Source organism: Alligator mississippiensis, chromosome 7 (genome assembly GCF_030867095.1).
Source record: "Alligator mississippiensis isolate rAllMis1 chromosome 7, rAllMis1, whole genome shotgun sequence".
NCBI classification, from domain to species: Eukaryota; Metazoa; Chordata; order Crocodylia; family Alligatoridae; genus Alligator; species Alligator mississippiensis.
The window spans coordinates 4,139,371-4,165,483 of record NC_081830.1 but is presented as its reverse complement, the minus strand read 5'-3'; the positions used below and the strand labels follow the sequence as shown (position 1 = coordinate 4,165,483).

The window sequence follows — 26,113 nt, the reverse complement described above, 5'->3', positions numbered from 1 at the left end:
GAAGGATTTGATACTTAACGATGTTACCCTGCCACTTAGGTTGAGCAATTAAATTCTAATTGCTGAGTGTTAGGAAGGGAGAAGGTTAGATAAGTGCGTGTATGTTGTTTTTATAAACTAAAATACAACTGCAGTTGAACTTAAGCGATCAGTTGTTGTAAGCCGGTTTGAATGGAGTCAATAGATTTGAACAGAATATCTGTCTAGATGGAACAAATCTGAATGTTATGGGCAATGGGAGCTGTATGGTCAAAATCTTATTGACAATTAAAGTTTTAACCAAGTGAAAATGTATGCAGAGAATGCTTGTATTCATTGAAAACAAAAAATTGTGTTCCTCCCACACCCCCCACCTAACAGTAAATGCACCCTCAAATATTTTTCCCAAAATATGGGGGGAAACCTAAAAAAATTAAAAATAAAAGCATACTTTCAAGTTTCAGGTTCCAGCATGTCACTTTTTGAGTGGGTGTTTCTGTCAACATTGTCTGTAAGAGGACCTTTTCCTGGCCAGATTTGTGTGCAGGCTAGATGGGTCCTAAAATACATTCTGCACTTAAATCGGTCTAAACTGGAATGTAACTCTTAATGCATCTGCTGAAGTTGGCATGTTCTCTGTGCACAGAACTATAAGACGGCTAAAACTGCAAATAAAAATCAAATCTTTTTAGTTAAGTTTCAGTTTATTTACAAAGTATTGTATATTTGAATAACAAGATCAGTACGCTCTAGCAAGAATTAGACATCAGAGAAATGTTGTCATTTGGTACAATTTGGTTAAATACTTTAATTCAGACACTAAAATTAGCTCTACGTTAACCCAAAGCTCAATTAATCTACAAGTAAGGTATGTTGCAAAAGTTTACTTAAACTTTAAAATACCAATGGAAAGTTTAAAAGGTTGAACTAGTTTACATATAAGAAGAACTGTTTTTTTCCTTTGTGAAAATGAGGGGTTCTTTCAAGGCAGCTATGAACAATAAATGGCACTCATTATCTTGATACCAGAGAAAAAAGATAAAGCCTGGGAGAAATTATGTTGGTTTAAACTGGTGTTGTGTATGTGAAATACAAAACTTGTGACTCCTGCCTTGGATTTCATACCAACATCTAAAAAGCTTTCACCATTGTTTTAAATAATCTGTTATATTGTGGGAAAAAATGTTAGGAAAGCTTGTTTGTTTACATCATAAATGCTCTCAAAGCTTTAAAAAAATTGAAAACCTGGTTTTTGGTAGACTTCAGTAACTTTGTCTATTGAAAAACTTTACTAAAAGTGTGTTTGATTTATATAAAAATAGCAGTGAAAATATTAGAAAGTACTCCCCTTCCATTTTTAACCCTTCAGGTAGCTTTTGGATGATCCTTTCTTCAGACCGTTATTGGTTTGCTCCTTCCAAGCTACAAGGGGGGAAAAAAAACAAGGAAAAACTCTGACATTGTTTGTAATGTAGCAGCAGTTCTCAGTTCTATTCTCCCAAGTTTATTTCCGTTTTAGTTCTGATCTAAAACCTGCTGACCTTGATCGGATTGGGATCCCATACCTTGCGTTCTGAGTTCCCACTGAATTGATTCAATAGAAGCCGTTCATAAGGCAACATGCGGTTCCACCTAAGACTGATGAAGCACAATCCTTTCTGAGAATATGGTTCTCAGTTTTTTTGTAATCATAATAATCCTTATTATGGGAACAGACAGGAATCCCAATGCAAATAACGTGTTTGCTCCATATTCTGTGTTCAATGAAACGAGAGGATGTTCCTGCCCCAAGCACCTTAAGACTGGAATTTGCTAATGGCCAGAGGGAAGGAGGTAGTCCATCTCTGCTGCCTTCCAATGGAAAGTTGGGCACCAAATTCCTTTGGGCACTTTCAAGAATAGCATCCAAAATAGACACTGTAAACCAAAGGAATAGCTGAGTAATTGAGGCCAAAAGGAAAGGGGGGGGGGGGGGGGGAGTTTGAAAGAACTAACAAATTATTTCAAATACAAGCCTAAGTGCCTTATGTAAATTGAGAGATGGGGTGGAGATGGCATGGGGAGAGGGGGAATAGACCATGGGGTCTTGAGTAATCCTTTTGACTTGTATGCAGTCTGTGCTTGCATTTCAAAGAATTGAAAAGGGCCTAAGTATCACAGGAGTGCTGCTGGTTCCCTCCTCTTACCTCAAAACATGATGCATCTGGTTACCATAATCATGTTCAGAGCGATGCTCTTTGTTAGCAACAGTCTCAGCCCCAAAATAGTGATGGACAAAGTGTTTGTCTTCTCCATCTCTTCATCTGCAAAAAGAACAATGGAGATCATGGCTTTCAGAGAGATGGTTTAATTGAAGGGAGGAAGGGAAGTGAGCAAAATCAGTTTAGAATCGGAGGTACTTGATTCTGGGATACGGGATGTTTCTGTAGAGGTCACAAAGGATAAGTCTGTGGTTTCTGCGGTGGTGGCATTCATGTTGGAAACACAGAGGAGAAGAAAAGCTGGAAGGGAACTGGCAAAGAGCAGGGGAGGAAATTACCAAGCCTCCTAATGCCACATCCATGTGCCCATCCTCTCGGCAGCAATTTGGGCACTATAATTAATTCCACTTATTTTTTAAACTGACCTTGGAGGCTGGAATCTGAAGTTCTGCAGGCCTCGGTGACACTTGCAGTGTGTGCCAGGGTAGAGAAATCTGAATGAAAAACAAATGAAATAGAAATGCCAGATTTGGACCTTCAGTGATGAATGAATCAAATAGATTACTAGGGTTTTGTGATCCAATTAGCTTTGTGGACCTGGATGCGGATACTCAGCCTGTGTAGCTGCACAGAACTGTTGACTTGAAGAAAGTGACCCTAGTTTGAGAGCTGACCCTCAGAGATCATCTTCAGGTGATTATCTATTCTGCTTATGAAACAGAAGGTTAATAGGTGACATGGTCATAGGAAGAGAGGACTCATGTTTGGGTTCCTTTGTCCACAAGATAAACTGACAAGATCTATGACAAGATCTTCAGAAGTGCTTTAGGAGACTACTTCCATTTTCAAAAGTTATTTGGGTACGATGGAGCCAAAGATTTTTGTTTGTTTGTTTGTTTCATGTAACTTCAGTTGGTTTTAGGCTCCTTTGAAAATTCAGCTTTTAAAGGAATTCAGGCACATAACGGTGTAGAAAAAAAGTTAGGTATCTAATTCTCAAGACTTGGAGTAGGTGTTAAATACTTACAATAGCTATGTACTTTCTGTACATCTGACCCTTGTGTATCTTTTAAAAACTCTACCCTGCATCCTTAATTTCAAATTGGAAAAACTGATGAGGGTAACTTTTAAAATAAGTAGTATCGCTGAATGTGTTTAGGGTTTTTTCAGGGGCTTCCCCACCTCCCTCCCCAAACCCAGCTAAGTGGATTGTGTATCTCAAGTTCAGCCCTGTTGCAGAGCTTTAAAAATCAAAATGGAAAATCTTCAAACTGAGGCTGGATGCCACTGCAAAAAGTTGGCTTCAGTTTAACCTCAAGTTGGGGTTAAACTGAAGCCAACTATAAGGAAGGGAAAAGCAAATTCCTCCTGGCAAGAATCCCCAAGTAGGAGTCTGTTCTGGAGGAGGATGCTAGATTATTGCCATGGCCCTTCAGCTGATGAAAACCTGTGTTGCTTCATTGCCTTCAGTGACACAGCATCAATTTATACCACCTGAGGAACCAGCCTAATGCTAAAGATTATGTAAGGACTCATTTTCCTCTCATTCACCCAATTGTACCTGGCTGTTTCTCTGATGCAAGGGTCCTGTCAATCTTTTGGTTGTTGTGTTGAACTGAGCAATGCACGTCTTCATTCAGTGTGGTGTTGACAATCTTTATAGCGCCGTATTTTCTTCTGGCTGTGAGGACAGGTTCAGCTCTTTCATACAGAACTGGGCTGCCAGGATTCATCGATATCTTCACTTCTTTGGGGTAGAAATCCTTTGCTAGACACGCAGTTGTACCGCTGGAGTCTTGTGACTTCAGAATAAAGACAGAAGGGTGGGAAGGCGTTGGGTTTGCTGGAAGGAATAATTGAATGTGTTACGCATGTCTTGGTACAGAAAGTCAATTGTCAAGCATGTAAAGGCTTCAGCAAAAAGTGATCGCACATAACACGTTTAGGGATACGGTTAGAGGTAGAGAGCACAACTTCCAAGAAGTGATATTTATCAGCTTCAGTGTTCGGGTACCCAGTGTGAAGTGCCTTAAGGAACATTGCATTTCAAAGCATCCCAACCCTCTTTTTTTGATATCTCAAGTTATGCACTGAAAACTCCTTATCACGAATTACTAGTCACTTTTGAAAATGTTGGCCTGACAGTCCAAGCTTAAAGGCTTTATCTTTCTTCATTAGTGTATGGCGAGCTGAGTTTCTAAATGCCCATTTTCAAGACCAGTTATCCAGCTAACACAAAACAAACCCTAAGCTGAAGGTAGAAACTTTTATGGGAAGATTTGTTGGTAGATTCTCTCTGTTTTTGTTTCATTCCAGCAACTCAAAGCAGCAACAAATCCATCTTAACCAGCTAGTTAAGATGGCTTAGTTTGTCCTATAATGCTGCAGAGACTTAAAACAGCTTGAGTATATCAATGAATCCAGTCCAAAGTTTCCTATCTCCAAATTTTGCCTAATGCAATCAGTACTGCTGCCCCCTAACCCTCAAATATATATATTTCTAATATGATGGACAATAACATGTATTTTCCCCCCTCTTCCCCCAATTTTAGACAAGTTTTAAAAAATTTACCAAGTATGTTTAGAATCAAAAGTTCTATTTATTGTGTGTCTGTTATTGTTGCCTTTGGATTCAGTAATAACATGGACCAGAATACAATCATAATTGAGTTTGTCTTCGCCAAGAAAAAATAAGAGAAGATGGAATAACTCTTTGCAAAAATATCTAAAGGGTTAACTGTTGGGAAATTATGAGAATTGGTTAGGATTTTTCTCAGGCTCTACTACATGTAACTTAGATAAATTACAAAAATGTAAGCTGTTAGACTAGCTATTGGTTTAAAGCAGCTGACAAGGAGACTTAGAAGATTGTGTAAAACAATCTCTAGCAAAGCAGTAATTGTCAACTGATGTTCAAAATCAAAATGCCTTTGACTTTGTGATTTTTATTTTTATTTTTTTAAAGAAGAAAAAAAGTAGCAGCCAAAGCAGGAGAGGACTTTGCATGATGCGTCCACTGTGTTCTACCATGTTTTTCCTTACTGTACACTAATATGAGAGAGCATCAAGCTAATAGCAATAATTTTAAAAGAAACAAAATCGCAAATGGAGACACACCCAAATCTCTCCTTTTGACTAGAATTTGCAGACATATTTGGAGTTAGTGAGCCAGTTCTTTAGATAGTATAAATCTGCAAACTTACATGGACACCATTAAGAATTGATCCATCTTGCACCAGCTGCCTCATGTACCCAGGATACTGTGCCAGTGCCACTCTAGCTAGGGATGAATTCCTAGGATTCAAATGAGGATAGTCGTCTATCCTTTTTCCTAATTTAAATCAGCTGGAGATGTGTCCTTATCTAGTGGGGCTACATGGATCTATACCACCTGAGAGCCTGGCCCACTTCAACAGAGTAACAGTAGTCTATGTTTGCTAAGGATCTGGTCCCATCTTGATAAAACATGCCTACTAGACCCATAGTTGCTTGTGAGTCATAAAAACAGTTTTCATACTAGAACATTTACATTTTAGAAAGAAAGTTTAATATGCTTTGACTTCTAATTAAAAATATAGTCTGTGAATGCTCTCTTTAGAGCTTTGGAAAGAGTTGAAAGTCAAGAACTTACTTGCATCTACTGTAACTTCTGTTCCTGAAGAATCAGCATACACAGCAATACAGAGTTACATAAAAACCTCACTTAAGAAAATAAGGATAAAGAAATTGCAGGTGTCATTTTAATCCTCACTGAATCTTGAAAGATGTAGTTTCTTCTGCCAATATTTCAGTGCAGATATGCATAGGTTAAATGAAACAATTTGTTATTAGAATGGCAATCACGAAGTCAGTTTTTCACATCTTGTATATGCTGTGTTTTTTATGATTATCTGAGAGTTAAGGGGAAGGTTACAGAAGCAAATACTAAAAAGGTGGCATAAATCTTCCACACTTCAGATTTCATTATAAAAAAACATGTGTTTAACCAGAAAAAAATACTGGTTTTAGGATTCCAGGTTTCTATACAGGCTCCTGGAGTATTTGTGTCATGGTGTTCCCAAGCCCCACAGTGATGCACTTCTTTGCAAAACATTGTTTCTGGGCAGGATGGAAAGAGTGTAAGAAGGCAGGTGCCTTCTCAACACTCTGTACATGGCAATTAATTTGGCATATACAGTGCAAAGTCAATGTTGTGGAACCAAATAAAATCTGTTCCCAAACATATTGCTTTCCATGTCCTTTTGGAGAGCTATTGGTCACTCCAATGAAATAGAAATTATGAATAATTAGTCTTCTTAACTAGTTCCAAATGGGTTCTTCTGCACAGGTATTCACCACGCTTCTATGAACTGTACTGCTTATTCGTACCTTCCTTATTTCCATTACTGTTAGTATTTCCCAAATAAAAGAAGGAAAGGTGAAACTTTCTTACTGTGTTGATTGAATTATACTTTCCATTTTAATTTCCCAGATTAGCAAAAAAAAGAAGTTTTTAGCCCAGTAGGCATATAGATTTTTTTTTTTTTCTTCCTGAAGAAGCCTATAGCTGCCTAACTGCCATTTTAAAAAGTTGTTCCAGTTGATACTTAGGTACTTAAATAACGCAAAGAGTCTTGCCCAAAGGAATAAATGTCATTCTTTTTTCAAAAGTGACTGAGGCACCAAATTCCCAGTAACTTTAATGCCTTTCTCCCTAAAGTGGTTTGAAAATCCCACTGGGACAAATCTGCTTTTTGGGTGAACAAGTTATTTTTTTAAATAGGTTATTTAAGTTTTTAACTTTGTTGCTTTTGAATACTTTTACCTTAGACTTTTGCTTGGCTAAATTAGTACAGCCCTAGAGAGAAAAACCACCCTATGCTAATTTATGCCAGATGAAGATCTGGTCCCTCAATTGAATATTATCAACAACTGAGAAATAAAATCATTCTTACCTGGAGCCATTCTCCAAAAACAGGATTTTTGGGAGCCTCTTATCCTTTTCCAGAGACTCTTGTAAGCAGTTAGTTTCTCCCATGTGTATGCACATTGATGCACCCCTGTATATACCAGCTGTGAGATCTCCTTTTGGTTCCCTATCAGATAGAGAAATGATGGATAGAGATTTGTCTGAGAGCATGTGGGCAAGTATAACCTTCCCTAGGTGGGTTAGACAGGCAACGCTGTGTGAAACACCCAGGGTTGCCTTCTCACACTGTGCTGTGTGCTTTGATGTGTATGTTCTTGAGGAGATGAAAGAGCTGAAAGCAGATTAAATAAGTTCAGAGCCTTTCTAGAAATCTTGTTACTCTAAGCCACACAGGTTTTTTTTCTTTGACTCTGAAGAAAGGCATGTTCTTACCTGGGAAGCCAAAATCCTTTGATAAATGTGATTCAGACCAATGGCAAATAGGCAGAATCTCTCATCCAAAGAAAATATTTCACAAGGACCAAAGGGAGGAGATTCTGGAATAAATAGCCATCAGAAGGTGCATGCTTTCTCTGGCCTGCCTAGGCCATTGATAAGAAAGATGGCCCAGGCATCAGGGCAGTAAAATAAGGAGTTAGGGGAGTAAATCACTTCAATGTATTTTTTAACAATCTCAATGTGAAAGACATAGCTTTTGAAAATCTAGCCTTATCTGAAAGCAGCAGGTAAGATACTAGTGGGATTTTTCAAAAGCACCTAGTTGCCTGACACCTGAAAAAGTAAAATGACTTGCTACTACTAATCTAATCTGATGGTTGACATCGGTTTTAATGTCCAGATTCTCTCTTCCTTTTCTGAATGAGCAAGCCAATTACCACGATATAAATGAAGGCAACCTAATTCTAGGTTACTGCATATTAAGTGATGTATAGTTGCAGAAATAACCTTCTGCTTATCCTGTGCAGAAGAGCCCTGGAGAAAACTAAGTATGTTTAGGAGTTAAACTCACATTCTGTGTTAAGGAAAATTGTCCGCCTAAGTCTGTCATGCTCTTCAATTTTTATTTGTCATTTGTATTTTGGCAATCTGACTATCGATTCCTTACTCCTTTGGCATCCAGTGAAATCTTTTGTGGGAACTGAGATCCTCATTTCCCTTTGTAAAGTAGCCCAGAATAAAACCTGGACTGGGGTAGGATCCAAGAAAACACCACACAGACTTAAGAATATGCTTCCCCTTAAATGTCCATGAGATTTGTGGGCCAAAATCCTAAAGGCTCTTCTGAAATCTAGACACATGGGGCATGTCCACACATGCAGGCATGTGCACTTGCAGCTGCTCAAATAGGAGCAGCACGAACTTGAGCCGGGATTTTTGCCTCATCGCATGTGCCTGGACGTGCACTTTGGTGTGGGGCAAGTTGTGCCACTTGGGGCAAAATAAACCTGACCGGCTCCTCCTGCATCTGCAGCCAGGGGAGCTAGAGGCTGGTGCCAGCACCTGTGCTGGCCTCAGCAGTATATAAAAAGCTGCCCTGGCAAGCAGCTCAGGGCTACTTGGTCTCAGCAGCTTCTGGGCCCCAACCTATTGGTACCTGGGGACACTACCCTCTGTGCCAGCTGGACTGCTGAAGCAGCCCTGAGTTCCCTGCACCCTCTACGTACTGCAACCGTCTAGCAAAGCAGGCTGCTGTCAGGCTGTGACCTGCTGCTGCCTGTGACAGCATGTGGCCCAAAGGCTGTGCACTTGCTAGACCTGGATGGGGACTGCATGACCACAGCACAGGCATCAGCACAGGCATCTGCACCTTTGGGCCAGCTGCCAGTGGACTGTGGTTGCACAGTTAGCCTTTGTGTGGCACTACTGCTATGTGTGCCACCACCCAGCCATTTAGGCAGCTATCGCCCAGAAGATGTTCTCAGTGCAGTGGCCTGCTTCGAACTGTCAAAGCATGTCGTCCTGGCCCCAAATGGCCAGGAGGTCAGCCATCGCATTTGCCTTCCACCTGGGTCCTGGGTGCTAGTCCTTTGCTCATGCTAGCCCTGAGCAAACTCCTCTGCTCATCATGGTGTTCCCTATTTAAATACTGCAAATTCTCTGATTTAAAAAAAAAAAAGTCCAAAATTCACTCTTTAAAATACCCCAAAATCCATAATTAAAATGAGAAAGAGAGAGATCAGTTGGGAGATGTTTTATTGATATATTTACCATTTTAAAGTAATTTGAAAGCCTAGCAGTGTCTCTACAATCATAATACAATAAATTCTAAATATCTATGTTTTGATGTTTGCTTTTGGTTTCCTTATCCTAGAACAATGGGGTCAGGGGGAGCTCTCTTCACTAACCAGGATGTGGGGACAACTGCCCCTGCAGCCACAGTTCCTGCCCCCCAGTCCCTACTTACCCCTGACAGCATCTGTGTCCCAGTCATCCAAATCCTTGCCATGCTTCTGCTTGCCCCAGCATGCCAAGGGTGCATGCCTTGCATACTGGGCAGCAGAAGAACATAGAGATGCTTTGGCCAGAAACCAGACCATCTCTCCAAAGGACCAGCTTCTGGGTTCCCTCAGGGCCTGGTCCTAGACTGTGTCCTGCCCCACTTTTTTCCTTCGTGTGTGTGTTGGTTTTTTGGTTTGTTTGTTTTTTATATACCTGGATATCCAAGTATCAAATTTTGAGCCCACATTGCAAATATGAAGCATGGGGAACGTTTTTTTTGTTTGCAGCATGTCTCTTTGCAGTGTCTCAAACTGGTTTGGGATGCTGCATGCTCGTCTGGATGCACCCTTTGAGTTGTAACATGTCTTAAATTTAAAACTATCTTCTGTTTTAATTTAAGAATGGGGACCATTCTTCTGTTAATGCATACTGTTTTCTAACCCAATTACCCCCCACTTCTATTATGCATTGTGGCTTATGAAAAAATATAGAACTAAATAAGCCAACCTCATCACTTTTCCCCAGTGGCTATCATAGAATCATAGCAGTCGGGTCAGAAGGGACCTTGTAGATCTTCAGGTCCGACCCCCTGCCTGGGCAGGAGGGAAACTGGGCTCAAATGACCCCAGCCAGGTAGGCATTGAGCCGCTTCTTAAAGACCCCCAGGGTAGGAGCCAACACCACTTCCCTTGGAAGTCGGTTCCAGATCCTAGCCGCCCTGACTGTGAAGTAGTTTCTACGGATGTCTAATCTGAACCTACTCTCCAACAACTTGTGGCCGTTATTCCTTGTTATCCCGGGGGGCTCTGGGGGAAACAAGGTCTCCCCCAAACCCTTCTGGTCCCCCCTAGTGAGTTTATAGATGGTCACCAGGTCCCCCTCTCAGCCTTCTCTTGCGAAGGCTGAACAGGTTCAGGTCCCGTAGCCTCTCATTGTAGAGTCTGCCCTGCTGTCCCCGGATCATGCGGGTGGCCTCCTCTGGCTCCTCTCAATGTTGTCCACATCCCTCTTGAAGTGGGGCGCCCAGAACTGGACACAGTACTCCAGCTGTGGCCTGACCAGTATCGCATGGAGGGGGAGGATCACCTCCTTGGCCCTGCTTGAGATGCACCTGTGGATTCACGATAAGGTCCGGTTAGCCGTGCTCACCGTGACCTCGCATTGTCGGCCCGTGTTCATCTTGGAGTCAATGATGACTCCAAGATCCCTTTCTGCCTCTGTGCTCTCAAGAAGGGAGTTTCCCATCTGATAAGCGTGCTGCCGGTTACTACTGCCCAAGTGCAGCACCCTGCACTTGTCCGTATTGAAACGCATCCTGTTTTTGTCAGCCCCCCCTTGCAACCTATCCAGGTCTTGCTGCAGTCTTTCCCTCCCTACTAGCGTGCCTACCTCACCCCAGATTTTGGTATCAGCAGCAAATTTGAGCAGGTTGCTTTTCACCCCGTTGTCCAAATCGCTGATAAAGAAATTGAACAGTGCGGGCCGAAGGTCCGAGCCCTGGGGAACTCCGCTGCCCACTTCCCCCCAGGTCAAATATGACCCGTCCACCACCACCCCCTGAGTACGACCCTTCAGCCAATTAGCAATCCATCTGACTGTGTAGGCATCGATGCCACAGTTGCCTAGTTTTTTGATGAAGATGGGGTGAGAGACGGTGTCAAAGGCCTTGCTGAAGTCCAGAAAGACTACATCCACGGTGACACCTGCATCCAATGCTTTTGTGACCTGATCATAAAAGGCGATCAGGTTGGTCTGACATGACCTGCCCTTAACGAAACCATGCTGGTTGCCCCTCGGCATCACCCCTGATGCCAGCCCATCACAGATGTGCTCCTTGATGATCTTCTCAAAGAGAAGATATCAGGCTATATGTGTCCTGATAGATGCAATGCAAGGTTTTTGTCCTGGTTCACACACAAGCCTGCACACTGTGCCACCCATGAGCAGTAATACTCCGCAGCATCCTCAGGTCTCAGGTTTGACATCTGCAAATGAAGCAGTTTCCTGGAATTGTCCCGGGAGATGGTGAATCGCCCTTTCACAGCATCAGAATAGTACACTGTATCTCCAGCTAACTTGCTAATATAGGCTACCTGCTGTAGCCCCCTTCCAGGAACGTGCCTGACCCAGCCGAGCCAAGAGTTATCAAAGTCGATTCCAGAGGTTGTGCAGGAGATCCCCAAGGAGTCCCCCAGCATTTTAACTGTTCCACCAGATGCCACATATTCTACCTTAGACTGGACCCCTACAAGGGAATAGAGAGACATTAAGACTTGCAGTAATAACCTTGTGAAACTTCAGTGCATCTCCTAATCAACCTACCTGTGACAGCCAAGAGAAAGTATGCAATATTGAAGCAATATATCATCTTTCTTGTTCTGGAGAGAGCTCTCCAATGTGTTGTGCTGTCACCAGGCAAATTCAGGAAGCTCCAGGTTGTGTCTCGGTGAGCTGTGCGTTAATGAGAACTGCTAGCTTTCAACAAGAAGCATAGTTAGGTGATGTGCACGTTCCCCTGTTTCATAAGAGTGTGCATCCACTATAGGGAAGCTACGTGTCGCGGAGCTCAGTTTTTGTACTGCTTGACACTGGTGCAGACTATGCTAATAGAAAAACACCCTCTCTCCTCCCCTCCCCCAACTCAATGCATCCCCATTATAATTCTAACCACTTCCCCTTCGTTTTACCCATTCTCTCAAAACAATTTGTCTTTTTTATTTGGCACATGAGTTCTTCAGGACAAAGACTCGCTTATGATGTCTGTGTACAGGGCTCTGGTTGTTATGCATCTGTACAGCACCTGGCACCATGTGGCCTTCACCTCTGGGGCCTGCAGGTGCCACCTAAATACAAGCAATAAATTTTTGATTCCTTGCTCTTTTTCCATGGGGTGACACCATATTGTGGAAATGAAATCCCTGTTTCCTTGTACAGAGGAAAACCAGGTAGAGGGTTGGTTTTTGAGGAAGCCTTTTGCAAAGTTAGTTGCCCTCTTTCCAAGCAAAGACAAGGAGTTTGTGCATGTAAATCCCCAAGCCTGATATCACAGGACAGTAGATCATACCTAGTCTAGCCTCTTGCTCAAAGCAGGAGCATAACATTATATATATAAAATTTAAAGTAGGTGGCCTCCATAAAATGATTTCTTTCATGAATTCTCTCCAGACCACCTAACAGATGGCTGCTGCCGTAATAGCCACAATTTGAGGTTTTGGTCTGGGCTCCCACTGACGCCTACACACTGAGAGCCCTGTGCAGTAATACTCGGCAGCATCCTCAGCTCTCGAGTCTGTCATCTGTAAGTAGACCACTTCCCTAATATTGTCCCTGGTGACAGTGAATAGTCATGTCATAGAGTTGAAGTAGTACACTGTATCTCCAGCTAACTCACTAATACAGACTACCCACTGCAACGCCTTTCCAGGAACGTGTCTGATCCGGTGAATCCAGAAGTTCACCAACTCGCTTTCTGTGGTTTGACAGGAATCCTGTAGGAATCCCCCTGCATTTTCACCTTTCCACCAGATCCCACTATTTTACTCCTTGTCTGGACACCTGCATGGGGATAAAGATGTTAATGCTTGCAGTGATAACCTTGCAAGCCTCCAGTGCCTTCAGAAGTTGGATTACCTCTGAAAGCTAAAATGAAGCAACTGATATGGAGCAGATGGGACATCTTTGTGATTCCACAAAGAGCTCCCAACAGTGTTGTACTCCCAGACGGTCAGGTTTAGGGAGCTGCTGGCTGTCTTGCTGAGAGCTACAGGCTCTCAAGACTGCTGTTTTTGAGCAGGAAATGTGGTTATGTCATCTGCTTATTCCTGTGTTTTATAAGAGTGAAATGAGCACAGGCCCTGAGCGAGCTGAGTTTCATGTGGTCCAGTTGTATTGCTCAGTGTTGGGGCAAAGTCTGCAAACAGCAGAAAAATCAACAGGTGCATGCTCCATCCCTTCTCCCCCCTTTGTTTTACACTGTTGGTGGTTTCTCCCTTCCTTTATCTGCTCTTGCTCTTTCGACTGTGAGCTCTTTGTGGAAGCAACTGCCATGTAGCATCCATCACAAGAAACAGGTGCTTGTCTTCCTATGCAGAAAAGCCCTGAAGTAGTCCAGGCAAAGGGGGCAATTTTTAAACCCTTTAATAGAATCATAGAAAATGAGGGTGGGAAGGGATCTCAGGAAGTCATGTAGTCCAACCCCCGGCTCAAGGCAGGACCATCCCCAACTAGATAATCCCAGCCAAAGCTTTGTCTAACCCGGTCTTAAAAACCCCCAAGGATGGAGCTTCCACCACCTCTCTGGGTACTTTTTCCAGTTCTTTACTACCCTCCTAGTGAGAAAATTCATCCTAATATCTAACCTAACCTTCAACTTCCCTTGCTGCAACTTGAGACCATTGCTTCTTGTTCTGTCATAGACTTAGGAGTGTCCAAGATGTGACTCAGAGCCAGCATGAGAACTAGTCAGAAAAGGAACAGAGGAGGAAGGATTATTCTTGAAATGCTTCTTCACTATGGCTTGCATCGATCATTAAGTCTATGGTGCCACTTACCAATGCCATCCTATATTCTTACATTTTAATCCATATTGATGAAGAAGCATGAAGTTCAAAGGAAAATAGTAAATCAATTTGGTTAAAGATCAGTGGTATGAGGACTAGGTCTGGGGAGGACTTCTGAAGGGAGATAGTAGGTTACTGAAAGTGAGTGAGACTGTTTATCCTGGTTTAGGAAGCCAGGCGTGCTCATCCGTGCTTTGTAGAGCTGTAGTATGTGGTAGTGATTACTTCTCTTTTTGTTATGGTCAGAAAAGATGTTATAAGTGCTAAAAGAACTCATTCCTTTTGTTCAATAACTTTTATTACATAAGCAATAAACATTGAAACAAAATGTTGCTATTGTATAAAAAAAATAGGAAAAGCAAATATGTGAAAGCAAATGCAAGTGGAAAGAAGTTTTTAAAAAACCATCATAAATAGTCTGTATTGTTACATAGATTCGTATTTCAAAGTAATTCATCTAACAGTCTAGTTCAATCTAAGAGAAATCTTGTGACATTTCGGGGGTGGGAAAGAGGTGTTGATTGGGATAGGAGGAATACAAAAGTGTAGAAAAGTTTTAAATTCCCTAATAGTAGTTAAAGGCAATACAAAACTTTCCATTAGAAAATCTTTTCCATTTCTTTACATAGCAGCTATCACTACTCTACAATTCTTTATGTAGTTACCAATGGTAGCCTGTTAAATATCTGTTGGAAGAACACAATACATGATGATTTTCACTATTAAAGCAATTAATGTAAATGCATAAAGGCTGATGGAAACTTGGCTTTGTTTCTCAAGTCATTCCTCATTTATTCTTGGAAGCCTAAAAAAGAAACAACAACATTGTTATTTCATTAATTTGATTAGACTGAAAATCTCTCCTTCCCACGTGGCAATGTGAAAGGAAATTAAGACCCCTTTGGAAAGTTTAAACTGAGCTAACTTTTAGAGTTTCTGCACACAGATGGGCTGAAAAATAAGAAAGTGTGTCTGCCCAAAACAGACAAAAGACGGATTAGCCTCACCAGCTGGTTCTATACCACATAAAACATAAGATCCCACTACTGTGTTGCTACTTGGTAGCACCAGCCAGACGGCAGTCTATTTACAATATTTGCACTGCTTCTATTGCCAAGACATCAGAGCATTTCATGATCGCACGCGTCTTAGCACATTCTCCAATTCAAGGGGGTTTTCCATACTTGGAGAATCAAAGCAGAGAGAAAGGAAACAATTTAAAAATCCTTTCAGCAATCACTCAAGGGGAAGGAGAACTTTATAGAGATGGGAAATACGCACAGGTCTGCTAGGACACCACCTAGTAACTTTACCATGAAAGCTTTTGTTGATCTATTTGGATCAGCAGGAAGAGAAGGATGAAGTCCTTTCTTGATAAACTATTAGAGGACATTGTCATGTTAATTGGGCCCTTTATTTTTTTTAAGCAAAAAGTATCACTCACCTCACAAAATAACTTTGCTGTCATGATCACGTTGAAGAAGACGCTCTTTGCAAGCACTATTTTCAAACCCAGCAGGGCGGGGGAGAACACCTTCATGTTTTCCTCTTTATTCATAACTATAGAACATGAAATGCATTTAAAACAAAAAAAACCCCAAAAATTGCCCCACACTTTTTTTGAGCTGGAAGGCTTCATATTTTTCAGAAAGAAAAGTGCAAGTATAAAGATAATGTAAGAAAAACAGGAGGAGATAAAGGAACAAACTTGCAGCTAGTTTGATGGTGATGAAGCCCAGCATGATGACGATAGAAAGTGATGGTGGGAGAGTAGGACAAATATGGTTATACTGGAGGAACTTTAATTGCTGTTACTGGGAAATGGCCACATACAGTACAAATTAAGAACATGTTATTTACAGTATGAGACTACAATATTTACGGTGCCTCCTCCAAGGAAAAATTTCCTTTTTGCTTTGTCCTGCACCATTGATATGCATGGATGTGTTTACCCACATCAGGAAAGGCTGCACAACTGGTCCTAAACTAGTGTTCAGAAATTACAGAACATATTAACAGCCTCATTCTTGGTGATTTCACCTTTGAAGCCAGGAAAAATCCCAACCTCCCAATAGGTCACCTTCTAACCATGAAGACTTGAAGCAACATATTTAATATGTTCACTAACCTGGGATATTGGAGTCTGAAATATTGCAGATCTTGGGTATGATGGTAACAGGAGGAAGAGATGTGAAATCTGAAAGAAACAGATGAACCAAGCCCAAAGGAATGATTTATACCAAAACCCATTGAAAACAGTCAGAAAGGATTGATAATACAACCTGCTTGCAAGTCAGCTACCTGAATTAATCTGAATGTTGTTAACTTGCTTTTACCTTTAAGGAGGCATACCTGACTGTTTCTCAGCAATTTGGGTTTCATTAATAAATTCACGGTTATGTTGAATGGAGCAGAATACGTTTTCCTCTGAAGACACCTTGACAACCTTGACAGCACTGTATTTCCCTCGGGAGGTCAGGACGGGATCAGTAGCTTCATATATAGTTTGACTGCCAGAATTCATGAAAATCTTCAGATCTTTAGGATAGAAATCGTTGGCCAGGCAGGCAGCAATGCTCTCATTTTGTGATCTCATAATGAAGATGGAAGGCTTGGAAGGTTTTTGATCTCCTAGAAAGTTTAATGTCATGGTTGAGCATTTTCTTTTTAATTCCCAATTCTTTGTTTTTTTGCAAAATTTAGAGGACAAGTTTGAGGATTAGCAAATATTAAAAATAGAAAGCACTCCTGCAGGACCACCCATTATAACTAGCACAATTTTTAAGGCAAGGAAAAGCAAGACTAGCATTGTAATCTGATCTGCACAACCCACACCAGCTAATTTCATCAGCCCAGTATCATGTTCACAGCTGCTTTAAAAAAAAAGGCATCGGATCTTGACTGATTACCTTCCACTTAGGTGGAATCCACTGATAAATTTGAGCTTAGTTTTAAGTTTAAATTCTTCAAGCTTCCACTTGCAGACTTTTGGCTCTGTTTTTGTTAAATTAAATACCCATAAATATCAGGAGGTCAGAAGAGGGATATGGTCTAACTTTATTTAACAGTAAAAGTGATATAAATTTAGTGACTAAACAGTAAAAGTGGAATGTATTGAGTTTGTTATTGTTTGAAAAATTAAGCCCAGAGATGATGGTCTTCCAGAAGGCTTGTTTGGGCCTTAAACAGATGCTGTGGACTTGAGGGGATAGGTTTGGGGGTGACATTTTGGCTAGTTTTATGCAAGAGATCAGAGCAGAATATTTTAATAGACCCTTTCAACCTTTATAATGTGGAAGTGGAGAAACTAGTCCATGGTCATGTAATGAAAGCCTGTAGCATAATTTGTCCATAAAAGCACTGATTCTGGCACTTAGTCATTTTGGAGGGCTTGACTCTGAAACTATATGCAAATACTTCTGTTGCATTTGTAATGGTATTGCTACGGATTTTGAAATCTTTCAATGTTGAAACAAGGTTTTTCTAGAGAGAAGTGGGAAATGCATTAACACTGTGAACTAGAACAAAATTAATTTTTAGTAATACTTCCCATAAAATTGCAATTTTTGCTGAAAAGGTGGTGTGTCAAACAGTCACCAGAGATTCATAGATGTTTGGGTCAGAAGTGGCCTCGGCAGATCATTGAGTCTGACCCCCTGCCCTGGGCAGAGGTAAGATAGGGGATGATATTTTATGATCCCTAGTCCTAAGAATCATCTTTTGTATGTATATCTAAATATTATATTACAACAAACTGTTACAACCACTATATGAGCAGAAAGTATCACTCCTGACACTACACAGGCATATTTTGACCATCTCCTCCTAGGTGCCTTCAAAAATTCTTCCATGACTTTTTCATAGATTCAAAGTTTATAAACATGCCCTTTCCAAAGCTTTAAAAATCAGTCACTTACTTGGTATGAGATCAAGTTTGGTTCCTCTGAAGGTAACTTCTGAGTACACAGTGCTACAGAGCTGTACACAAACCTCTTGAAAAAGCATGGAAACAGCTTCAAGGACTTAGTTATTTTGTTCTGGGCTTGGTTTTTATTACACATCTGCGATTTCAGACCACACTTTCAATAGATTGGAGAACTTTTGCTTTTTGGAAGGTGATCTGTAGTTAAGCTGAATTACAAATAGATATCTCAGAGGTGTGATTCTGGTTATTTCAGTCTTGGCTGTGACCCCAATTAAGACTCCAGCCCTATAAAGATTTATACGTCTGCTTGGTGATAAGTGTTCATGGGGAAATCCTCATGCTGCCATTGCCCAGAAAAAACCTAACTGAGGATGCGTCTCTCTGAATGCTCTTCATGAGAAATCAGTCAAGTTCATACAGAGAAATGGGCTTCACCTTATCAAGGCCTACGGCAGCAGGAGGACATATTTATCTTGATAGATTTTGCAAAGGTCTTCACAGTGTTTGCATCATCGTGGGTGTGTCCCCCAAACACCATGAAAAATAGCTTTACATAAATTCTGCTTGTGGCTTAGAAGGGATCTGGCACAGTGTCTCAGACAGTGGTTGCTCAGAGCAGCTGCATTTTGGGGGAAATCGTAGAAGCCTTAACCATGACAGTTGGAAGGGACCTCAGGAGGTCACATCTAGTCCGACCTCCTGCTCAAAGCAGGACCAGCCCCAACTAGATCCCAGCCCAAAGGTGCCCTGCCACAGATGGAGAGTCCACAACCTCTCTGGGTAGCCTGTTCCAGTGTTTTACTACCCTCCTAGTGAGAGAGTTTTTCTTCATATCTAACCTCAACTTCTGCTGCAACTTGAGACCATTGCTCCTTGTTCTGTCACCTGCACCATTGACAGCAGTCTAGCTCAGGGGTGGGCAAAATACAGCCCGTGGGCCGGATGCGACCCTCCAGGTCATTCTGTCTGGCCTGCAGAGCCGCTAAACATTTTTGAAAATTAATATGCATCTGCCCCTGGCAGCCTGTCATGCGGCCCTTGATGGCTTGCCAAAACTCAGTAAGCATCGCTCCACCCAAAATAATTGCCCAACCCTGGTTTAGCTCCATCTTCTTTGTAATTGCCCTTCAGGTATTTGAAGGCTTCTATTAAATCCCCTCCCAGTGTTTTCTTCTTTGGACTAAATAAGCCCACTTTCCTCAGCCTCTCTTCACAAGTCATATGCCCCAGCCCCCAAACCATTTTTGTTGCCATCTGCCGGACTATTTGCAATTTGTCTACACCTTTTCTGTAGTGTGGGGCCCAAAACTGGACACAGGACTTCGTTCGGCACTGGTGAGGCCACATCTGGAGGGGAAGAATGGCTTCCCTCGATCTGCTGGCAACCTTCCTATCAATGCAGCCCAGTAGCTGTTAGCCTTCTTGACAAGAAGGGCACAATATTGGCTTCTGTTCAGCTTATTGTCCACTGTGACCCCCGCCCCAGGTCCTCTTCTGAAAACTTGCTTAGCCGCTGTACCAGTGCATGGCATTGGTCCATCCTAAGTGAAGGACTTTGCACTTTTCCTTATTCAACCTCATGAGGTTTCTTTTGGTCCAATCCTCTAATTTGTCAAGGTCTCTCTGAATCCTAGCCCTATCTTCCAGTATATCTACTACTCCCCACCAACCTGGTGTCATCTGAAAAATACTTCACTGGAACTTGGCCAGACCATGATTTTGAAATGGTTGCTTTTTATTTTTTTCTTATTTAAGAAATGCTTCCTCAGCAGGGATCCTCATTTTCTCTGATTCAAAAATCTCCCCAATGTTTGGTTTAAATACATAAACCCCAATCCACATTTTTCCATGATTAAGATGAAATGCCACTATTATATTAGTGGTGTTACATTTTAATCATGGAAAAATGTAGATTTGGGGTTTGTTTGTTTTTTTTAAATGAAACACTGGGGATTTTTCTTTTTTTTTTGTTTACATCGGAGAAAACCAGGATCCCTGCTCCTCAGTGTCTAGGAGCACAGTATATTTTGCACTGAAATGGTAACTATAGTCTTCGATGTAGATTTGCATAATAAAAAAGAGATTTTGCATTATTAATAGGTTTCCACAAGGAAAAAAAAAATGTGGTTTCTTAAATCTTAAGGCTTGAATATAATGAACAAGCACCAGCATGCTTTGATATAAGACATTTTAATTCTTAAAAAAAAGCACCCCTGCAATTAGTTTCCAGTGATGGTAATTGGCTGTTCTAAGATGGAAATTCTTTCTCTGTACAATGTCTAAAGTACAGTCAAGGTGTGACTCCAGTGTTACATAGGCCTACCTGAGTTAGCTTCCAAATTAACTAGCATACATTCTGCTAGCAGTGTTGTTTTTGATATCCTGGAGTTCAATATGGGCTGTAAAACTGACCCCAAGGCCTAGACCAGGGGTGGGCAAAATGCAGCCCACCAAGCAATTGTGCCCTACTCAGCCCTTCCACCCCCAAGGGTGGGAGTGAGGTGCCTACATCCACCCCTGACACATGTCTCGGGCTTCACTAGCATGGGCAGGGATGCTGCTGCAGGCTTCCCCTATGTCCCATTCCCTCCAGGCAGCAGGTAGGGAAGCAGGGGTGGGGCAGGGCTGCAGCTGGCTGGGAGCATCCCACAAATGCCACACAACTCCAGAACATACCCTATGCCACATGCACCCTCCCCCCCAATATAAAAATCTGAAAAATTATTGTTGAGTTATTATGCAGTCATGTCTATATGCAGTGTGCAAACACAAATCATGACAAAAACATTTTTTGCAATAAAATTAAAATATGTTATAGTAGGTGTTTGACTTTTACTGTATGATTTTTGGTTTTTTCTGGTTCTAAGATGGCAGCCCCTCCTCCCCCTCCCCCCCCAGGAGTATTTTGGTGTGGGGGAGGGCAAGAGGAGGGACTTCTGGTGGCAAAGGTCAGGAGTTAGGTGGGATAGCCCCATCATTTGACAGGTGCCCTACATGTGGCCCTCGATAGCTTACCAAACCTCATTAAGCGGCCCTCTGCCCAAAATAATTGCCCACCCCTGGGCTAGATCAATACTTGTGTGATGAATGATGAGCCCATCCTAAGCTGCATACTGCATCAGGTCCACAATACACGAGACATCTAGATCAGTGTGAACAAGGTGCATCTACATGAGTTGCAGTTTCACCATTCATCACAATGTAGACGAGAAAAAGGGAACTTGCAATGCACCGGTTGTTTCCTTCACAAAGTAACACCAAAACTCCCATGTCAGCAACATTAAGGTATATCCAACTGTTTGCATACATAGATGAATTTAATGTACAGGGAAAGTGTGAGGTCAACAAACTGGTGATAGTGCTGATATATACCTGTAGAGTGCCAGTTAACTCTGCTGTATGGATTTTTCCCTCTAGCCACTGCCTATTCATTTCCCTTGTCTATTTTTATACTGAGCTTTGTGAAGCAAGGAGCCTCTTCTGTCTTTTCGCAAACTGCCTAGGACTGAAGTTTTAAAGTTTTTAAGATCCTAGCACAATGCACCTGAAACTTGAAAGCACTTATGCCACTGTTTTTAACTGGTATAATGTAACAGATAGCAGAAGGGTATAGCTAGTTTTGTGCAGCTGTGCAGATTGAAAAGAAAAAGGCTGTATGCAGATAAGATGCTTCTGTAGCAATGATTCTGCATATGTGGTCTAAACTTGACTGGAAGAGCTTGAGATGACACTTCCATTGCTTCACACCTGTCTGACCACCATAAATGCATCTCAGCTAATGCTCTGCAAAGATGCTTTTCCATTTCAGTCCCTTCTATTTTTCCATCTGAAAGTCGATGGGACTTAGGCATTTAAGGCAGTGATGTGTTTACAAAGTGCTTCTCTGCATCTTAAGCACCCAAAAACCTTTGAAAGATCTGGCCTCAAAGTACCTATCAAAGAGCTGAAATACCTAAGCTTCACCTTGCACCACAAGTAAAAGGTTTTTGTCAGCACTAGGGTTCATTTTTGTGCACTGTGCAGCCCTGCAGTAGTACACAGCAGTGTCTTCAAGTCTGAGGTTCTTCATCTCCAGATACAACATGTTCTTGGAGTCGTCCCTGGAGATGGTGAATCGGCCTTGTACTGAATTGGCATATTTCTTGGTGCTCCCAGGCAATTTCTCTATACTGGAAACCCACTCTAGTCCCTTGGTAGGAGACCATCGATACCAGCTCATCCAGTGATTGCTGAAAGTAAACCCGGAAGTTTTGCAGGAAAGGCGTAGAGAGTCTCCAGGCTTTTTCAGATCCCCTCCAGACTCTAAAAATTCAACCTTTGACTGGACACCTTGAAGGAGAAAATAACAGCTAAGAATCATACCAATCTATCCATAGTAATCTGGTTTAGCTATTGTCTTGGAGTATAATTTAAATTACCAGTGAGCATTTTTATCAAGAAAATCATATTTAGCCAAACGATCATGGTTTGTTTTTGCTGGAGAGAGTACTCATGGGAGAGAGGGCTGGCGAAATGATCGCTGCCCAGGGATGCAGATTCTCATACACGATCGTTGACTGTAAAGAGGAAGCAGATGTGTGCTGCCTCTTTTTATAAGCAGCAGATTGAGAGATCAAGCTCGCACAGACTCTCTGGTTTAGGCAGATGCATGGCATAGTTGTAGCATCAGCCAAAAAATGAAATGGCAATCCTCCATGCCTTTACAAGTACTTGGGATATTTTGTTGAAAAGTTTTCAGCCTGGAGGTTTAGGCTATCAGTGGGTGCCCCCCTAAAAGAGCTGATGAAGTCAAATTGGCTATATCTGGTAGAATTCAAAGCTGTGGTCATTTCTGGCTGGGACTATATTACTATTGAATCCTGAGCCAGCTCAGGGGTGCCTACACTATACTGCAGAGAAGACATAACCTTAGTATGTAGACTATCTTACATTTAAATATGTGCTTTTTTTTTCCCCCTAGTAGAGACTGGTCTTCAAGATAGAAAAATAAAGATAATAGAAACAATCACAAGTTACTGAGATGAATGCTAGAATAACAGGGTGTGGAAGTCTCTAGCCCATGCTATGCTACACAGGACAATTATAATGGTCCTCTCCAGCCTTTGAAATCCTATGAAAAATGATGCTTAATTTCATATTTGAAAATCTGAGTTAGTCCATGTGATGCTGGCATAGATGCCATTTTCCTAGGATGAGATCAGACAATTGTCTCATGTTTTTTATCTGGACGTTCACCTGTCTGTCTTCTCCACTTCTTATCTTGAACTCTGATGGGAAGCTGTTGAGAGCAAAAGTGTCTTCTGATTCTGACTCCGAATAGCACTTAGCGAGAGGGTAGATGCTTGTGATTTCTCAATACAAATAATAACAAATTGCAATAAATAGTAGCCATACATCACTGTGTTCCCATTATACCCCTTCTATCTATGTATGTAATTCAGCTATCTTAGCATGTTATGCTGGCATCCAACACCATGATACAGGATACTAGTAAAGTAGGGATGGAAGGGTCCTTACAAGGTCATCTAATCCATCTCAGACAAGTATCTATCTAAACTCCTTGTTCCCCTTCTCAAAAACGGACACTATATTTGTCCCTTTTCAGTCATCCAGAACCTTGCTAGACCTCCATGGGTTCTCTAAAAGGAAAGCCAATGGCTCCAATATTACCTCGGCCAATTCATTTAGTGCATTCAAGTACAATTCTTCCAGCCCTGCTGACCTGAAAACATCTAATTTCTCTAAGTAATCCCTAACTCGGTTTGCCATTACTCTAGGTTGTTCATCTCTTCCTGTTGTTCTATCTCTGCTCTCAATTGTACTCATTAACTGGTAGCTGCTTCTATTTGTCAAAGCTGAAGTAAAAAGCCATTAAATACTTTTCTGCATCAAGTCTGACTACATTGCTTTACACATTGGGTAAGGAACCTATGGAAGCTCTTACTTTTCACATACCTATAGAATCCCTTTTTATTGCCTGCTATGTCCCTTGCTGGCTGCATCTCATTGTGCCCTGGCCATCCAAACTTCCTCTCTGCATGCCCATGAAATACTATTCCCTAATACCATGACCAAGTTTCCATATTTCATAGAATTCCTTTTTAAGTTTCACATCCTTGAAGAGAGTGCTGTCTAGCCAAGCTGGTCTCCTATTGTAGGCCTGTGCAAATAGGGAAGTATTTGATTTGGATTTGATTTTGGCCAATTCAGAGGACAGTGATTCGATTCAGGGATTCGGCTTACTGTCCTGAATTATTTCAGCCGAATCAGCTCTGAAAGATTCGGTGCAGTTTCGGGGAGATTTAGAGATTTGGCTATAGACTATAATGGGGAATCGCTGAAATACCTCCTATAATTTTATCATTTTCTAGCTGATTCAGATAAAAATTGCAGATGGTTGCCCCTTCTGAGGGCAGGAGGCCTGCCAAGTTTCAAGGAGATAGATAAAAAGGTTTCTGGGAAGCTGCACCTCAGGCTGTTGACAAGCAAAACGTGTGTGTGTGTGTGTGTGTGTGTGAGAAGGTGCACCCTCACCGGTGCTGGGGCCTCTACACGACACAGTGGTGTGCTCCAGTGAGGTCTCTTCCTCCCCTACAGCCTCAGCCAAGTCCACCACTTTAAATAACAACAAGGAAGCACCACAGTAGCACTAGCATCTCAGGAGCCAAACTGTCACAGAACTTTTTTTGGGGGGGGGTTGGGTTTTTTTTCCTTCTGTGGGCTGGAATTTCTTGGAGGGGTCGTGGATGTTTATATATTTTACTAAATCCTTTCTTCTCTTCCCAATTTAAAAGGCAGAAGGGGGTGCCTGTGACAAGAATTAATTCACAAAGTGAAAAGGCCTCTTGGAAAGGACCCTTTTCATTTTAAATGTGAATTCTGTATTTGGCAGCTTTGACAATCTCAGCCCAAAGGCCAAGAGCTGTCTCCAAGCCAGGTGAGTCTCTACTCCTAAAGGCCACCAGCTAGGATTCTTGCACAAGCTCAGCATGGCTTTGCCATGCTGTGCTTCAAAGCAGTAATAATAACCAGAGTCTCCAGGTTGCAGGTTCTTCATTTGCAAATATAGCATATTCAGGGCATTGTGTCTAGAGATGGTGAATCTCCCTTTTACTGAAGCAGCATAATATTTAGTATCCCCTGCCCAGTAGCTTATGGTAGCCACCCACTCCAGCCCGTTACTCGGAGTATGTCGGTACCAGTTCATCCAGTAGTCTCCGAAACTCTGTCTTGTGAATCCAGATCCTTTACAGGAAAGTTGTAGAGCATCTCCAGGCTTCTTAATATCCCCTCCAGATGTAGCAAATGTAACTTGTGGCTGGATTCCTGAGAAGGAATGGAACAAAAAATGATTTTAGAAATCATGAAACATTAGCGACTTATAAAGTAGAAATGTCCAAAAAGAAATAGTAATAACATTACCCTTGAAGGCAGTTATAAGGAAAACAGTAATTATCAAGCACATCATGGCCCTCATATCTGGGGACATCTCTCGGAGGTGATGTTAGATGTGGAGATGTTATGCACTGCAGCCTTCCCTGTGAGGGCTAGAAAGAAATGACTGACTTTGAACAGGAAACACAAGTTCCACGTTCTCCCACTTCGTTCACATAGTGTGATTAAATGACAGTCCTGGATGATCTCTGGACTCATGGTGGGAGGAAAGGGGAAAAGCCCTCTGATAAGAGAAACTAAAAAGAATTTAGCTGAAATTCTCTTTGAAGTAGTGAAAAAGACGGTGTCTGTTGTTTCTAATATACATTTTGATGCCTAAATTGTCATTGCTTTGGGAATGTAAAATAAAACTTAAAATAAAAAAAATAAAAATAATAAAAAAAATAAATAAAATAAAAAAGGAAATGCATTTGTTTTGAAAACAGAACGACAGTCTGTCTGTCTACCACGCCAGGCACCCACTTTTGCTAGGTCACACTTGGCTCCAAAAAGTTCCTCGAGAAGGTATGCAATCCACGTGATGTCTGTTACAGCAAGAGAGCGAATGGCAGAAACCTGTACAACCTCAGGCAAGTCCCTTGCTCAGAGAAAGCAGTTTGAGAAGTTTTTAAAGGGGTTATAGTTATAGATAGGATATGGGGGCTAA

The 26,113-nt window shown here is 41.6% G+C and overlaps 1 gene segment (V, D, J or C); it reads right to left on the bottom strand.

The window, feature by feature from the left end:
• Window positions 1-671: 671 nt before the first annotated feature.
• LOC106737809 (T cell receptor delta constant-like) lies at window positions 672-7,332 on the bottom strand. The segment is given in 5 exon segments: window positions 672-1,401; window positions 2,166-2,282; window positions 2,606-2,674; window positions 3,742-4,023; window positions 7,115-7,332. Coding segments are annotated over 4 exon segments (477 nt in total).
• Window positions 7,333-26,113: the final 18,781 nt, after the last annotated feature.